Source organism: Leuciscus leuciscus (assembly GCF_965113295.1).
Source record: "Leuciscus leuciscus genome assembly, chromosome: 22".
NCBI classification, from domain to species: Eukaryota; Metazoa; Chordata; class Actinopteri; order Cypriniformes; family Leuciscidae; genus Leuciscus; species Leuciscus leuciscus.
This window is the reverse complement of record NC_138746.1, coordinates 6,291,143-6,309,765: the sequence shown is the minus strand read 5'-3', so window position 1 is coordinate 6,309,765 and position 18,623 is coordinate 6,291,143. Positions and strand designations below refer to the sequence as shown.

The window sequence follows — 18,623 nt, the reverse complement described above, 5'->3', positions numbered from 1 at the left end:
TATTATGAATATACTTAAAGGGATAGTTCACTCAAAAAGATTATCCCATAATTGACTCACCCTCAAACCATATGACTTTCATCTTTCAGCCAAACACAATCGGATTATACAAAAATATATATATATATATATCCTGGCCCTTCCAAGCTTTATATAGTGGGAGTGAATGGTAGCCTACCATTTTTATTTATTTTTTTAAGCAAAAAAAAAAAAAGAAGCACATCCATCCATCACAAAAGTAATCCATATGGCTCCAGAGGGTTAATAAAGGCCGGGACGAATGCGGAAGCACAGAGGATAGAGCAAAACAAAACACTGGTCAAGAATTATAAGTCTAAAATGTGGATTCTTTACAGACAAAAAATATCAAAGGAGCTTGAGTTTGTTGCCCAGCCCTGTTTGTTTGAACCTTGCGAGGCGTCTACTCTCACCAAAGTTGACTCTACTCACACATCCTACGTCATATGCCGGAACTCAACTCTCTCGTGAACGTGTGGATGGCCGTTACCAAAAGCTAGTGATTACAGTTTATAAAGTTATAAATATAGGTATTTTTCTTACAAAAACGCATCGTATGGATTACTTTTGTGATGGATGGATGTACTTTTTGGAGCTTCAAAATTCTCATTATAAAGCTTGGAAGAGCCAGGATATTTCTTAATATAGCCTAACTCCGATTGTGTTTGGCTAAAAGAAGAATGTCGACATATACACCTAGGATGGCTTATTATTTTTTATTCTGTAGCGGAAACAAGCTTCCATAATTTTTCCAGTTCTAAAAAAATTTTATTTAACATTTAAATCCCAATGTGAACCTTAACATAAAACTTCTGGATGACGGCTAAAACAAGCTGAATACCAATCGTTGCATTAAAAAGTGTTTACAATTTCATGAAACTGATTTAAAATACAGATAAATATGTCTGAAAATGACAGTTGAATGACTGAATGCTTGCTTGAGTGGTTGAGAAGGGCATCTGTTATCTCATTCATGGATTATGGCCTGTGGAGGATTTGTGAGTCAAATGCAAACGGGGATTAGATTTTACATGACAAGTTGACAACCATGAGGACAGGAGGATTTAACATTTCTCCCACCCTAAAAATAAAGGATAAATGACAATGTTTAGTCGTAATGAAAGTGAGATAATGAAAACAGACCCATGAAGCAGAAGAATTCAATCATTTAGTGAACAATTAAGGCTTTATTCAGTCACCTTTACCTCATTTTGAATCTACAAACAGTAATTATACCTTTATGTGCTTAGAAATCACAACACCCACTCAGATGTGATCTATATGATATATAAAGTAAAAGCAAACTAGATTAGACATTCACACAGAATCATGTCCATTATTTCTCCCTCAACAATTTCAAGTGCATGGTGGCTTATTTAAAGGAATGTTCTGGATTCAATACAAGTTAAAGAACCCGAGGCATAATGTTGATTATCACAGAAAATACAGAATAATCTACATGTTTCTACACAGGCGTAGGAAGTAAACAGAACACTGAGAAATATTCCCACTTCAAAAAAGTACATTTAGACAACTTTAAGAGCTCAAATAATAAATGTTTAACAGAATAACTCATGTCAAGGCAGCGTTCCTGTAGCTCCAGAAGTACAGCATAGTGCTAGCAATGCTAAAGTTTAGCTTTCCAGGGAATGCATGAACTGATAAAATGTATACCTTGAGTCGCTTTGCATTAAAGAATCTGTTGATGAGAAGATAAGTGCTTTAAAGGGATACTCCACTTTTTTTGGAAATAGGCTCATTTGACAACTCCCCCAGAGTTAAACAGTTGAGTTTTACCGTTTTCGAATCCATTCAGCCGATCTCCGGGTCTGGCGGTACCACTTTTAGCATAGCTTAGCATAGATCATTGAATCGGACAGGACCATTAGCATCTCTCTCAAAAAAATGACCAAAGACCGACGGAAAATGTAAAGTTGCGATTTTCTAGGCTGATATGGCTAGGAACTATACTCTCATTCCTGCGTAATAATCAAGAAACTTTGCTGCCGTACCATGAGTCCAGCAGGCGTAATGATATGACGCAGCGCCTGAAAATAGGTCTAATAGGTTAGACAAACTTAGTCCCGGTCACGTTGGAAGTTACCGAGCTGGGGACTATTTTCAGGCGCTGCGTCATATCATTACGCCTGCTGGACTCATGGTACGGCAGCAAAGTTTCTTGATTATTACGCAGGAATGAGAGTATAGTTCCTAGCCATATCAGCCTAGAAAATCGCAACTTTACATTTTCCGTCGGTCTTAGTACACGATGTAACTACAGAAGAGTCAAGTTTTAAATAGGCAAAATATCGAAACTCTTTGGTCATTTTTTTGAGAGAGATGCTAATGGTCCTGTCCGATTCAATGATCTATGCTAAGCTATGCTAAAAGTGGTACCGCCCGAGACCCGGAGATCGGCTGAATGGATTCGAAAACAGTAAGACTCAACTGTTTAACTCTGGGGGAGTTGTAAAATGAGCCTATTTCCCAAAAAAAGTGGAGTATCCCTTTAACAATCATAGCAGCTTCACATTTCTGCTTTTAAACCATCTGGAAAAGCTGCCCCAATGTACTCCCATTTTAAGTGCACTACACTAAAATTATTTCCCGTGCTAATCAACATCATGCCACTTATAGTGAAGAAGATTTCAATTTTGGTCCAGTACAGAACTATGAAAGATCTTTGGTGAGTAAACATCAACACAGGCTTTCATGTGCATGGACATTTTAGAAGGCGCTTTAGAGCGAGTATGCGGGTCCACAGGTGCTCTGCAGAGATGCTGGGGAGTTTGTGAGAGTTTCTGACCAAGACATACATCCCTCCTGCAGCGGACACAACTCCACACACCCACAGACCTCGAGTGATCACCTGCAAAAGACCAGAAAGACATTTACTGATGGATCACAATCTGTTATTATTGTACTGTGCCGTGAGAAACTTCCCAAACGTTTTTAAATCCAATTTTCCTGCAGGCTTCTAAAGACATCTGCTGGGATTTCCATTCAGTTTGTACTTAAATGAAAAGCACTATGTTTACATTTCACTTCATTAACAATGCAGTCTTTGGTTCTAATGGGAAAAAATATGTCATTCTGCATTTATAATTATAGTCTACAGTCTACACTACAGTTCAAAAGTTTGGGGTCAGTAAGATTTATTAAATGCGTTTATTCAGCAAGGATGCATTAAATAAACTAACATTTACGGCGTAACAAAAGATGTCTATTTCAAATAAATGCTGTTCTTTTGAACTTTTTATTAAGCAAAGAATCCTGAAAATGTATCATGGTTTCCATAAAAATATGACGCAGTGAGACTGTTTGTAACGTTGATGATAATAAGAAGTTTCTTGAGCAGAAAATCAGCTGGATCATGTGACACTACAGACCCTTTCCAAAAAATTTTAATATCATGGAAAAGTTTATTTATTTCCATAATTCCATTCAAAACATTAAACTTCCATAGATTATAGATTCAGGGCCCACAACTTAAACGATTTCAAGTATTTAGTTGTTTATTTGTACATAATTTGGGCTTCCAGCTCATTAAACCCACGAAAACAGGATTTCAAAAAAATTTGAATATTACATGAAATCACACAGTGATAAATTTGCTCTCATCAGAAAAGAGGACTTTGGTCCACTGTGCTTTATTAAATCCAGAGTCAACGCAGCCGTCTACCAGGACATTTTCAGAGCACTTCATGCTTCCTTCATTTTCCAGCAGGATTTGTACCTGCCCACACCGCCAAAATAACCAAAACCTGTTCAATGACCATGGTATTACTCTGTAATTACTGTGTGATTTCATGTAATATTCGAATTTTTTTAAATCCTGTTTTCGTGGGTTTTATGAGCTGGAAGCCCAAATTATGTACAAATAAACAACTAAATACTTGAAATCGTTTAAGTTGTGGGCCCTGAATCTATAATCTATGGAAGTTTAACGTTTTGAATGGAATTATGGAAATAAATAAACTTTTCCATGATATTCTAATTTTTTGGAAAGGGTCTGTAGACTGGAGTAATGATGCTGAAAATTCAGCTTTGAATATATAAATATATTTTAAAAATAGAAAACAGATATTTTAAATTGTAATAATATTTCACAGTATCAATGTTTTTACTGTATTTTAATCAAATAAATGCAGCCTTGGTGAGCATAAGAAACATAAAAAATCTTATAGACCCTAAACTTTTGAATGATACTGTCTGCAATTCTGCTTACTGTGCAGTACTGCACATGGCTTATTAGAAAACAAATACTATAAACATTTCAGAGTCTTTGCATTTCATAGTGCATTGCATTGTAGGATACAGACTCTTTTGTGCACATATTCTAGAAAAATAAATCCAAAAGTTTAACAGTTCATTTCACAGTTCAACACACTTTGATTAGTTCCTGAACTACAGCACGACATTTTGGAGTTTCAAATAATAATAAAAAACCCTCAAAGAACACAATGAAACTTTTTCTACCATCAGACTATAATGTGCTATTACGACCATAACTCTGATGGATCCTCACGTGAAATAATGTTTTGTTAATAGCTCAGCGTGGAAATGCTGTTTTAAAACTCTGTGTTTTCAGCCTCACACGCTTCCTGATTTCACACTGACATGAGTCATTTGTTCTCGGGCACTTTCAAACACACAGGTTTGTTTTCTCTTCACCTTATCTTGCCAATGCCAGCGATTCACCGCTTCATGGTACCGTGTTCTGGTGAATGTGACCTGAAAGCCAAGCAATCAGACATATGAATTAGTGAACAAAAAATATCAACAATAAACATGATAATACACAACACTAAAAAGCTCTCACCATTGTGTAAAGGGGGACGATTGTTTTTGGCATGATGACGTGAAGGATATTGTCCAGGTATTTTCGGAACAGGAAATATTTGGAATTGACATGCGCCCTCATCTACGACACAAATCACATAATGAGTGAAGCTCTTATGCATTTAACAGCAGCATTTAATGTTCTAGCTCGTGGCCTGGTCTAAACCTCTTGAAAACAAATGTGTTGTGTGTGTGTGTGTGTGTGTGTATTTTTCACACTGCCATCAGTAATGAGGTTGACCGTCTCACTGTGGTCTGCATGTCACATCTGATCAGCTGGTGGCAGAGTGATTACTGCTACAGTGTGAAAAAGTGTCAGTGTGTGTTTGTACTGTAATGTGTGCATTCAACTTAATGACCAGAAAAACAAGGGAAGCCTTGTCTAGCAGCTAAGTCTGTTATTGCTAGCAAGTTCCAGTAAGTAAGTCAAATGAACTACACTTGAGCTGCAGGTGATGTGGGAAGTCATGTGACAGCACCTAGTGTTCAGATACAGTATTGCAGCTGATATGAGTTGATGGCGTACCTCTACGTAGTTGTACATGGCCAGGTCAGCTATGGCGTGATCGTCAGGTACTCGAACTCTGGTGTATTCTTGAAGAACAGCAGCTGCAGATAGAAAACCATTCATGTACTTCTATATTGTATCTTCAATAGCGGCTCTCCCCGTTTATTTATGTGTATGTTTTACATACGGTGTGAGCACTTTTTTTATGTCCCTCCCTGCAATTTAAGACCAAATATTTGGCATCTCTTAGTTCCCTCTTGGCTTTTGTATAGTAATTATAACCCATATTGCTAACTAGCAATCATCAAATGATTCAAACTTTTGAGAAATGTAATTAATTTATATTAGTTTAATTTAATTAATTAATTCCTTTCATTTTGGAAATGTTTTGAACTTGAATTTTCTTGTGAAGCCGGTTCTGTCTTACCAATGTTTTCATCCAACTGGTCCATAATTTCGTTGATAACTAAACAATCCTCAAAGCCCTGTGAATCAAAATAAAAAATTCATGAACATTATCCACATAAAACTGTAATTTACAGACAAAGCATTATGAAATCATTTACTGCGGTTTGTGATGCAACTGCTGTGAGATTTAATATAGTCGGCTGCTTCATCTTTCAACAAAAGTTTCTTTGTGAACTCTCCATTACACTGTGCCTCGTTTTGCTCCGAACAAACATGTAATCCTCCAATGCGATCTGGGACGTCATTAAAATAAACCATCCTTGTTTTTGAAGTCAGTAGAGAGACGCAAATGAGCAGTTTAACCTGGAACTTTTTTTCACTCTTCCATTTGTCCTGTTGTCGGCAGACTCAAGCACGTAGAGTATGTCAGAAACTGAACGCGCGTCTGTATACTGTATCCAGTGTAGACAGCGTCAGTGATTATAATGGATTCTCTTCGCTTTTGACTTGTTGCTCTCAAAAGTCAGCCATTAAGCGACTGAACGCCAGTGGGCAGGGCCTATGGTGTGATGATGTGTAAGTATTTGTCAATGTCTTGCTCTGGAGGCAGTCATATACAAATATATTTGTCTGTGTGACGTTACAGATCCCACAATATCAAAACGAGACGATTTATTTAAATAAATGCTTTGTTTATAATGAGGAGCTCTGAAACCTGCAGGATGTTTTAATGGTACAAAGACCTCTTGAATGTCAAAAGATGAGCAAATTTGATTTCTCATGTCATGACCCCTTTAAAATAAGGTCCATATCAGGGTTATTATACTTTTCTCAAACTAAATCCATAAAAAAAAAAAAGTTACTTCATAAAATATATATATAAAAAAATGAACTAATTTAGTTTAACTTGATGTACTAAAATAACTCAAACTGAAATAAAAATGAATAAAAACTATATAGCCACATTAAAAACAAAACTAATAAAAGATGCTAAAGCTTTAACAACTAATCCAAACTATAAATGTAAACTTTAATAGTATCTCAATGATTACACTGGTCCATTTTCTGGTCAAGCCTGTAAAAAGATGATTACATGTTCGAGAGCTACTGGAATATTTCTGTATACGGTTAATTGCATTTCAGCTGCAAATTGCAACTTGATGTTGAGGTTATGTTAACCTCACTGGGAGCAATTACAGCTGGAGACTAACTGAAAAAAACTTGATCAGAATGAATATCCACTTACCGCATTCATACCTTGACCATAGAACGGGACCACAGCGTGGGCCGCATCTCCCATGAGAACACACTTATCAAACAGATGATACGGGGAGCACTTCACGGAGACCATGGCCTGAGCCGGCAGCCGGAAGAAATCCTGTTTCAGAGCCTCACTGAGAAAACACAAACACACTCCGTCTGACAGAATACACACACGAGCAGATAACGTACATGCATATACAACACTGGCTCTTTTATTTCCGACACAATGACTCACTACTTAATTATGTTAATTATGAAATTTAACGTAGGCCAATCTCATCCAAAGCCTCCTTTTAATTAAAATAAAAATATTTTTTTTTTTAAATTAAGCATTGCACCCTGTATTTCTTTGCACATTTACTTGTTATTATTCTGCATATATTATGAAAGACTGAAATGGAATATTTTATATAAAGGTCAGTGTCAAATTAAGATGCAGAAGATATATCACCCTCATTGTTGTTTCAAACCCGTATGACTTTCTTTACTCAGTGGATCACAAAAGTGGGTCACTTTATTTAGATACAATAACAAAATAGTGACTGTGACTTTCATTCCACCACAAATCTGACAGATTGAAATATTGACATAACAGAATTTTCATTTTTGGGTGCACTGTACTTTGTTTATGATTTAATACATCGAAAACCAAAACATGAACATCACTGACATCATTGACTCATAAACCCCAAAATATAATCATATTATGCAAAATATCAAATTATCATGCACTAGCATTCAAAAATCTGGGGTCAGTAAGATGCTTTTAAAAAAAGAAAGAAATTAAAAGCAAGGATGCATTAAATTAATCAAAAGTGACAGTAAAGACATTTATAGTGTTTCAAATCAATTCTGTTCTTTTGAACTTTCAATTAGAAATAAAGCAGCACAACTGTTTTCAACACTGATAATAGTAAGAAATGTTTTTAGCAGCAAATCAGCATATTAGAATGATTTCTGAGGGATCATGTGACACTGAAGACTGGAGTAATGATGAAATTCAGCTTTGCATCACAGAAAAAAAAAAAAAAAAAGGAGAAAACAGTTGTTTTAAATTGTTATAATGTTTCACAATATTACAGTTTTTTACTACCCTGGAAATCCAGAGTTCTCGTGAGAGCACAAGTTGAATCTGCTCAGCGAGTTTACTTTGGCATCGAGTAATGATGCTCATTAAATATGCCCCTCGATCTGAGCTGCACCAATCACATCGGGTTATCTGATATAGGCGGGCCAGAGGCGAGCTAAACAGATGACGACAGCGCTGTGACGTCGAAGTCATTAGTAAACATTGCAAGATGGCTATGGATGAACACCATTTGTTTGAAACGGCTTTGGCCGCTACAATGAACGAGTTAGACTTGGCTTTTTATCTAAAAGAGGAACAGAAGACGCCGCTCGAACCGTTACTTTGCAAGAAGTGCGTTTTTGCTGTTTTGCCGACTGGATACGGTAAGAGTTTAATCTACCAGTTAGCTCCGCTGGTAGCTAAGCGTATGGGGCTTGTTGTGATTGGTCGTAGTGTTATCCAATTGCGTGCATTGAGATTTTCAAATGCATGCTTGGTGCCGCCCCTCGAGCTGTCCGGTTTTCATTAGGCGACGCCCGACCATTAATCTTTCAGATTTAGGTCTGGATTTCCAGGCTAGTCTAGTTTTTTACTGTTTTTTTAATCAAATAAATGAAGCCTTGTTGAGCATAAGAGATTTCTTTCCAAAACCATTACAAAATCTTACCAACCTCAAACTTTTGTATTTTAAACCCAAGTCTTTTTGTTGGAACTTTCAATGCTCAAGTACGTGTAACATAGAGTGCTGAATTATTTTTACAAGCAAACGTAAATCTTGAGCAAAATGAGAACATCTTCAGTTGACACTAAAAATGCCGAACAGTAAAGCTACAGTCGCTGTTTGAAACTCATTTACAGTTCTGCGAGACTTGGAATCACTCACTGTCCTCACCCCTGTCATCTCAGTACTGTATCTCCCCATCATCGCAGCATTCATATTAATAATGAAAAAACTCGCTGACCTGTGTCTATTAGACTACAATTTCACACCTAACCAAGATGTCCTCTAGACCTGAGAGTAGCATGAAGCACACTGTACTCACACTCCTATTAGAGGTATAGAGTCAGGGAAGTATTGCTGGAAGAAACGAATGACCTCGTCACCGCTGCGGATCTTCTCGAAGTCTTCAAAGGGCATGAAGAGGGTGCATGTGAACGTCCTGTCCTTCAGAAACAAAATCAAAAGGAACATAATTTTCCACAAGGAAACTACAACATAACCAAAGCAAAAGATTATAAAGTACCTTCAAAATGCATTTGGAGGCCGAATTATTTGAATTATTCATAAACAGTTGTCATCAAACAGTAAATCTAAAGACCCTGAATATACTATGAAAAAAGACAGACATGAAATATACTATGAAAGACCACATCAGAAATAATACTGTAATAATAATAATATTCTCGAACAACTGAAAAAGTCACAGAAAACTTTAATAAATAATAAAATATTATTTAATATTTAAAAAAAATTATTATTGTCATACTCACAAAAATTACTCTAATAAATAATAATAATAATGAATAATATTATAGAAAACGAATAAATACTACTTTATACTCATATTTGAAAACAATAATATAAATTATTATTGTTCAAAAATAATAATAAAATATTCTATAAAATAATAATAATCACAAGATAGATAATTTAAAAAACAATTATAAAAAACTAAATATTAAAATAATAAAATATTCTATAAATTAAAATAATAATAATAATTTAATAATAATAACAGAAAACTTGTATCTTTAATATTTAAAAACAACAACAATAATTATTGTTAGCATTATCATAACAATAAATAATAAAAGATTCTATAAAATAATAATAATAATAATCATGAATAGATAATCACAAAAACGTATAAAATAATCAAATAACAATATATTCTTTAATATTTCAAAATAAAAATCACAAATATTTTAATAAATAATCAAATATTCTTTAATATTTAATAATAATAATACTGATAATGAATAGATAATCACGAAAAAGTTGATAAAATAATAAAATATTCTTTAATATCTGATTATTATAATAAATATTTAAAAAATAATAATATAATAATATTAAGCAACTGAACGTTTAACTTTACGTTTAACTTTATCCAACTGAACTGGATAAACTTTAAAATAATAATTTTAAAAACTTGCATGCAAGTAAAAAACAGCAATATAACAGGGTAAAATACAGTTATTACTGTAAATGACCTCACCAAGTTAGGCAGGGCAATCATCATAAAAGTGTTCCTGGGCCAAATGTGCAAATAATTGGGCTCCATCGCAAACTTAGAGGACGGGGAGAGAGAAAGAGAGATGTGAACAGACAAAATGAGGGCAGATATGTATGAAGACTGCTGGATATTATGCTGTGACGCTTACATCTCCATCTTTAGGAGGCATGGTGAGCTCCATGTACCCGTGGGGAATGTACGTCTGGCTGTAATTGAAACGACTTTGCCGTAAGAACTGCTTCCTGACAGCAGAGAAAGCTCCATCACAGCCTACGATCAGATCAGCCTGCAACTCCTTCCTCTGGCCATCAGGTCTGTTGAGAGACCAGATCTCGTTTGCATCTCTACTGAAATATAATCTAAATCACACGGAGTATCCACAGACTGAAGTGAATTTGCAAACTCTTGTGATCACATGACCTTGTCAGGCAGCCAAACCTGACCCCCTTAAAGGTATAGTTCACCTAGAAATTTAAATTCTGTCATTATTTATATACCCACATCCTTCCAAACCTGCATGTTTGTCTTTTAAATGTTTGTAATGACATGAATTAAATAATGTCAGAATATTCATTTTTGGTTACTATTCCTTCACATGGTATTTCAAAGAATACCATAGTATTATTTACCCAAAAAACATTGCATTACCATGTCCAAAATAGAGACAGAAAGACATTTAGAGAGAAAGAAACACTGTTTACCCGATAAAGGTCATTGCTCCTGTTTTTGGACTCCAGTCGTGCAGCTTGTGATTAAAGTTCAGTGTAGTGTTCGGAAACGTGTCTGCCTCTGAGAGAAAACATTTCAATTCGGCATGTTTATTCAGTAAATAAAAGCATTCATACATTTGACTGCATCCCAGTTCATATCCTTGTACTAAAGCAGAAAAAGTATGTACTTGAAATGTATTTCTTGTTAACTTACAGGTCTTACAACTTAGATTTACTACCCTTTATTCATCATGAAATAGCATTCACAAATTTGCAACCATAGTCTAATGTGCTACCATTGAAAGTTTGGAAGTTAAGGTAAGATTTTTTTTTTTAAAGAAATTAATATGTTTATTTTGCAAGGATGCATTAAACTGAGCAAAGGTGACATCAAACACTTTTACATTGTTTGACTGAAGACTGGAGTAATGACATCACAGGAATACATTTTAAAATATAGAAAAATGGAAAATATTTCCATAATGTTACTGTTTTCACTGTATTTTTTGGTTAAATGCCGCATTGGTGAGCAGAAGAGACTTTTGAAGAGACCCCAAACTTTTGAATGCTAGTTTATTTAAAATTGAATCTGGATATTCAACAAGAGAAAATAAATAAACAATAATAATTGGAAAATCATAATACTTGATTTTATCCATCAGGAATTTACAGGTTAAAATTGGGCAAATGAAGAAAGAAGTTGAAAAGAGAGAGAAACACTTGCATACCACTCAGGATAGATATGCAAATATGCAAAAGGGACACAGGGTTTCTTCAAAAGAACCCAAAATACATATACAGTACCTTTATTATATTGAAATATGATTTGATATAAAGTGGCACATTCAGTGGGTTGAATGAACTGCTATACCTGCTAGCAGCTCCTTGTTGAGGTTGGCTCTGTCCACTGAGAGGATGTACTACAAAAGAAACAGCATCATTACACTGAACAGCATGTTTAGGGTGCTTAGAGTCAGTCAGCCAGTGGAATAATGACAAGTTTAATCCCTATTATGCATGTTCTGGATTAAATATTTTTCATCTAAAATGATGGATTTATGACAGATGTGGAGTTCAGTCACCTGATCTCCATATACACACTCTATCTACAGCTTAGCATCATGAAACACATCACTGCCATCAATCCGTGTGTGTGTGTGTGTGTGTGTGTGTGTGTGTGTGTGTGTGTGTGTGTGTGTGTGTGTGTGTGTGTGTGTGTGTGTGTGTGTGTGTGTGTGTGTGTGTGTGTGTTATGAGCAGATTACACAGCAGTAGTAATAAGATAATGATTTAAATGCAGTTCTGTTTCTGTCCATCTGCTGGTTTCTAGTAATCATAATCTCTGCAAACCCCATGATTCACAAAATGAACACTAGGTCAGAGAAACTTTCCCATGTCCACGGTTTTTAAAGCATATCTGAGGGCTTTTTGCCTCATCCGCCAACATGAAACAGTGTCTCCACAAACCAATTTCCAGGCTGTGATATATTTCTCAGAGAAACAGGATTTTCAACAAGGATATTCAGAATAGTGGTTCTCAGATAGTTTTGCTTCAGGTCTAATATTTAATATTTCACATAAAATATGATATTGTACAACAGTGAATAATATGATGAGCCACAAAGGATCAAAAACGCTAATTTATTAATATGCTACATTATTCAAATGATACACAGCTTACTTTTTTCTTAGTTTTTTCCCCATAAATTTCAATGATGATGACCTACACAGGCCCAAAATTATCCAAATTGTATACTTCCAAATTGTATATACTTCTAATTTTTGAATTAGTTTCTTATTAGTTATTAGGGTTTTTTTATTTAGTAATTTTCAATGATAAGGGAATGTAAAGCTTTACATTCGGATGCAAACCACAAAATATATTTTTCTCCCTTTTCAATATTTATTTACATTTACATGTATTTGAGATAAATATATTTATCTTTTTAAGTAATAATTCCTTTTTGCATGGAAAGGTGTAGATACAATATATGCAACATAAGTGCTGAATTCTCATAAACAGAAGGAAAAAAGGCAATGACAAAGTCCTAATTGACATTTTTATGTGTACATTATGATTGTAATGATTAACAAACTGGTTTTAAAGGAGAAGGTTGTATTGACTCTGCTGGGGTCACTGGTCACGGTGCTCAAGTTATGTATCAGCGGACTTCATTCATGAATGTATGTCTGATGTAAATGTTCTCAACTTGTGGGTGAATAACCCTATAACTGCGCAATACCTTCACAACAACCTGTCATGTGACTGAGCAATTCTGAACTGCTATAGCATATCTCATCTGCTAGATTGCTTGTATATTGTTGCAAAATGTAAACTAACCTATATTATCGTCCAGCTCTAATCTGCTAAATGCAACTATAAGGCATGAAGTTATCATAAACATTACCATCATGATTTTTTGTAAAGCTGCTTTGAAACAATGTGTGGCGCTATACAAATAAATTTGACTTGACTTGACTGAGGTAAGCATCCAGAGGGGAACAATTTGAAGCTACTGCATTTGTGTGAATATGTGATGTGACATGTAAATAGTTATTTGTTACCTGTCCCTTCTTGCCGTAGGGTATGGGAGAACTTTTTCCATTCGTATTATGGATCATACGGGCATGCATGGGAATGCCTTTAGAGACTATCTAAAATAAAGGAAAAAACAGGTTTGAAACAGGTTTCTAAACTTACTGTTAAAAACATTATATCAGCAAGGAAATTGTATCAGGAACAATATATATTTATTTATCATCATTACTCCAGTCCTCAGTGTCACATGATCCTTCAGAAATTATTCTAATATGAAAATTTGCTGCTCAAACATTTCTGTTTCATGTCTGTCATGTGATCCCCTGTTCAAGTCATGTGATACTGCCATGTGTTCCCTTGTCTGATGTGTCATGTTGTCATTGGTTCATTATTTCATTGTTCATAGGTGTCCCTTGTCTTGTCATTAGTCTTGTGTTGGACATGGACATGGACATGGACATGGACATGGACATGGACATGGACATGGACATGGACATGGACATGGACATGGACATGGCGCTTACCAACCATGGTTACAGTGAAACAAAACTTGACCAAGACACATGGCAAACATGAGGGCTTAAATACACTAATGACAAGATAAGGGACAGCTGTGAACAATGAAACAATGAACCAATGACAGCATGACTCATGAGACAAGGGAACACATGGCAGGATCATATGACTTGAACAGGTGATCACATGACAGACATGAAACAGGAACATGTAACATAACCGAATCGTGACAATTTCTTATTAATATCAATGTTGAAAATACTTTAATACATCCTTGCTGAATAAAAGTATAATTTTTTTCATATATATATATATGTGCATGATTGTATATGTACATACATATGAAGAAAATAATACTTTTATTCAGCAATTTTATTCAACTTGTAAGACATTACTGAAGCCCCTAAATGTAACCCTAAATCTAATTTGGGAATGATCTGGGTTGATGGGAATGTTGTTCCAGGACCAACAAAGGATGTTGATCCAGGCAGATGTCCTGCTTAGGTAAATCACGTTATGCATTTCAAATACAAGGGCTCGCAGCAGCAGCATCCATCCAGTGTATACATCTAACGCTTCAGACTGACTGTCACACTCGGTCAGATATGAAAAGTCGTGTTAACTCAGGGTTCCTGATCTGGCATTCCTGGCTCGGTCAGGCTGAAAAGTCACACAAGTGTAAAATAACCAAATCACAGAGACTATGCTCACAATATGTGCCGACAAAATGCATTATAATTCTGCACCAAAATTCAATACTTCTCTAATGACTGTGTAAGTACTTAGTGTAAGTACCATTTGACCTAGTTTCACATGTTCACACTTCCTCATGGTATTTTCTTTACTTCCCTCTGAGGGAAAAGTTCCACCACACAAAATGTATGAGTTGTTATAGAGAATTCTAGTTAGGCAAGTTCTTTACAATTAAGCAATTAATTTGCATGCCTCTAAAAAACATACATTGTGATAGAAATAGGTAACATAATGAACCCAGCTTCAGGGGTATTGTGTATTTTAATAAATGTCCTGTACTGTAAGTCACTGTAAATAAAAGCATATGCTAATGACTACTTATTCACTGTGCTATGCATTATTTAATAGAGTGAAAATATGTTTTCAAGATATCTTTCCAGTTTGAGCAACTATATAAACAGCTCTCTTATAAAGAGGACACAAATGTAAGTAAACTGCACGAAACTCCCACAATAAACAGGTAAATGACTAAACCCACCTTATCCTCCATTCCCACATGTTTCAGGGCCTGGCGCCCCCTATGGGACAGGGCCAAATTGATGCTTCGACCCCTCACGAGTTTTGCCTGCCGAATATCTAACAGGACAAAAAGTTTGAATGAACAGGTTAGTTAAAACACAAGTTAGGAAGAGAATCCCTTATGTTGCAGTATGCTGTGTGAATAATAAAAAGTGAAGTGATTTAATTGAGATGCAGAATCACATCCTTCAAATAAAGTCTCGATTAATGCTGGTTTGAGAGATAGATTATGTCTTCACCTTCCCGAGATTCAAATACTGCAACGTCAAATCCTCGTTTGGCAAAGAAGCAGGCGTTTAAAGAGCCAACCTACATTGACAGGGTTAGAAGAAGAAGTAGATTATGACAGTAATAATATCTGTGCATGTACTAACAAAAGTATTAAATAAATGACTGCCTGTTTTTTGGAAATGTGCTTTGATAATGCCATGTGCAGTGTAAATAGTACATATATCATGGTATTTGAAAATGTTAATAATTTACCATTACATTATACCACCTGTACCATGATTCAGTCACAGTACATTTTTGTAAGAGTGTTGAAAATTACTTTGGATTTTAGGGCTTCTGGAAAGCTTGCAATGACCTATTTTATTTCCTATGAACTTATACTTAACTATAAACTTTTAAGCATAGTAAAGTAGGAGGAATTAAAGAGATAATGTAGAACTGAAGATTCTGTTTGATTTGATTTTAATAATTGTTTTTGATAAGAGATACTGCTGAACTTTATCAGGCCCAAAGTAGGCCTACCAGCACAGTTCTAACCAACAAATATCATTGCACCATATTATTTACAGACACCATTTGTGCTTTGTGCCAAGTGCAATATTATATAATAATATCATATTTTTATCATCAATCCTATTGATGTCACTCCCTTAAGCATAATATCAGAAGAACATTTACCCTAAAGTTGGTTTATACGGTTACAAACTCATAAAGACTAAAGACAAAATAACAAAAGTACACACTTAACTCACTGGAATCATACATGAATATTAAATTCTGGTCTTTGATCAAAGACATGAACTGTTCTGTTGTTATTCAAAAGCGAGTGGAATCGGGGGAGGGACATTCTCATTATAAAGAGCATTTGATTGGACAAAATCACTGTGGTGCAGATATCTTGATCTGCTTTACTTAACAGGAGGGGTATTTTAAATTAATTTTGTCAACCTACACCAGCATACATATGACCATTTAAGCGCATTGACTAAATTGCTCTAAAGTCTCATTTGTATGTGTTTCATCTTTAAATGTTAATGTCAACACCTTCAGTAACATAATGGAACATTTACAGAGTTTCATAACCACTTTGTCAATCATTAACATGCTCCTCATCTCATGTGCAGTAGCCTATGTTATAACAGAATTACTATCTCTGAATTACTGTGATTAACAAAGGTCACATTCTAAAATATTTGTCCACTTGTCTTTTAAAGTGCACATTTTCTAATGAGTAAAACATCTAAACAGACCACCTGAGTCAGACTCAAACTACTAATTCAATTTTCCTTTCATTGGTCTGTCATTTTCTGAGTGATTTTTTTCAAATACTCAAACATCCAGTGATTGATTTGATACAGACAGTAAATGGTGATTGACAGCATTATAATATATGTAATCAAGTCATAAAGATGCAATGATTCTCACCAAACCGCCTCCCACTACCGCGATCACTTTCCTCTTACTGCTGCTGGATTCATGTGTGTGTGATGAAAGTGAAACAGTCTCCATGTTTAACAATTCTGAGGTATTAGATGAGGTAAAGGGGGTCTGCTGGAATCAGACTGTGAGAGAGAATGAGTTTCTAGGAGTTTTAGAGCAGGGTTTTGTGGTTATGAAGGAGGAGCGACACAAAGTCAAACATCGACCAACACCAGATCAGCAGGTCGCCGTGTATCAGACCTTCAGTCACATAGTGTGATCATCATGGTGATCAAACCCATCCAAACTACTCACACGGTTTACGTGAGATCAGTAGAGCATAATGGTAAAAAATTATTTGAATCAACCCAGATTTGCATGAATTGCAAGTATGTAAACGTCATTGAAAACACCAGGGTTTAAAACTCTGCTCATATCCAGGATGTACATGGTTCATATTCTTTAATATATCACCACCTAGCGGAATTAAATAAAACTACACGGATTAGTGTACTTGGCACGACGTCAGGACAACACTGACGCATCCATAACGTGATTAAGTGAGCGTTCGCATGGGTCAGTCTTTTCGTCGGTCATGGGTATCTTGAGATTTACTCTGTAAACGTCGTGATCTGTCAAAATGTAAAATATTTAGAATCTGTAATAATGACTTCGGGATTTTACCTCACAAAACAATGCCGTGACCCGGATTCGAACCGGGGTTGCTGCGGCCACAACGCAGAGTACTAACCACTATACGATCACGGCGAGCCACTCAGAGGACGAGCGTGAACATAGAAATTTAGGTGGATGATTGTTAAAGCAGCCACAAAGTAGACATTTCACACATTTTCTTGAAACTTTAAAACATTAATTTGTCATATTGATAAACAGCGGTTATAGCAACGTATTTTCATATTGTAAAACAAGCAATTTGTGCATAAATGTTTAAGTTCACCATTAATCAGCTCTGGGACAGTTGCCTCTGCCTCATGCAATATTTTCCTCATTTCCTAATTTATAATTACCCGATTGTACTCTTATTCTATTTTCAAAAAGTTCCCCCCAGCAACCCCGAGTTTTTTATTTATTTATTATAGTTTTGTTCTGTTTTATTTTTGTATGCATAATTATGTTCACGAAAATTCATGTAAAATGTTAATGTTCATTCAGTAATAAAAAATAAATCAAATAAAAAACTAACACTGAGCCTTTCACTATGCTAAAACTTCCCCAAAGTCCAATTTCTGTGGCCTTTCTCTAATTCCACACCTTTTCCAATTACAACTAAATATTCTGAAAACCTGGAAACGATCATTTAAATGAATAGTTCAACCCAAAAATGAAATATTGTCATCATTTACTCACCCTCGAGTTTCTTTCTTCTGCTGAACACAAAAGAAGATATTTTAAACAATGCTGGTAACCAGACTGTTGATGGCACCCATTGACTTCCATAGTATTTTTTTTTTTTTCTACTATGGAAGTCAACAAAGACTATCTAATAACACAATAGGAGTGACACCCATCAACTGTTTGGTTACTGACATTCTTCATAATATGTTATTTGGTGTTCAACAGAAGAAAGAAA

The 18,623-nt window shown here is 35.3% G+C and overlaps 1 protein-coding gene across 2 annotated transcripts; it reads right to left on the bottom strand.

Moving 5' to 3' along the window:
- Positions 1 to 1,185: 1,185 nt before the first annotated feature.
- kmo (kynurenine 3-monooxygenase) lies at positions 1,186 to 17,214 on the bottom strand. Of its 2 annotated transcripts, XR_014201399.1 has the most exons (16): positions 17,039 to 17,214; positions 15,622 to 15,691; positions 15,342 to 15,439; positions 13,621 to 13,710; positions 11,927 to 11,975; positions 11,047 to 11,134; positions 10,494 to 10,659; positions 10,328 to 10,399; positions 9,152 to 9,273; positions 7,023 to 7,170; positions 5,796 to 5,853; positions 5,387 to 5,469; positions 4,841 to 4,942; positions 4,693 to 4,752; positions 2,533 to 2,887; positions 1,186 to 1,756 (listed from the first exon to the last, which is right to left on the bottom strand). XR_014201399.1 is itself a non-coding variant. In XM_082153412.1 (15 exons), the coding sequence occupies exons 1-15, from the start codon at positions 17,120 to 17,122 to the stop codon at positions 2,729 to 2,731; spliced, it is 1,449 nt and encodes a 482-aa protein (XP_082009538.1). In that variant the 5' UTR covers positions 17,123 to 17,214; the 3' UTR covers positions 1,936 to 2,728. The 2 variants fall into 2 exon arrangements, 1 of the variants encoding a protein (XP_082009538.1); XM_082153412.1 differs by lacking the exon at positions 1,186 to 1,756 and having other exon boundaries at positions 1,936 to 2,887.
- Positions 17,215 to 18,623: the final 1,409 nt, after the last annotated feature.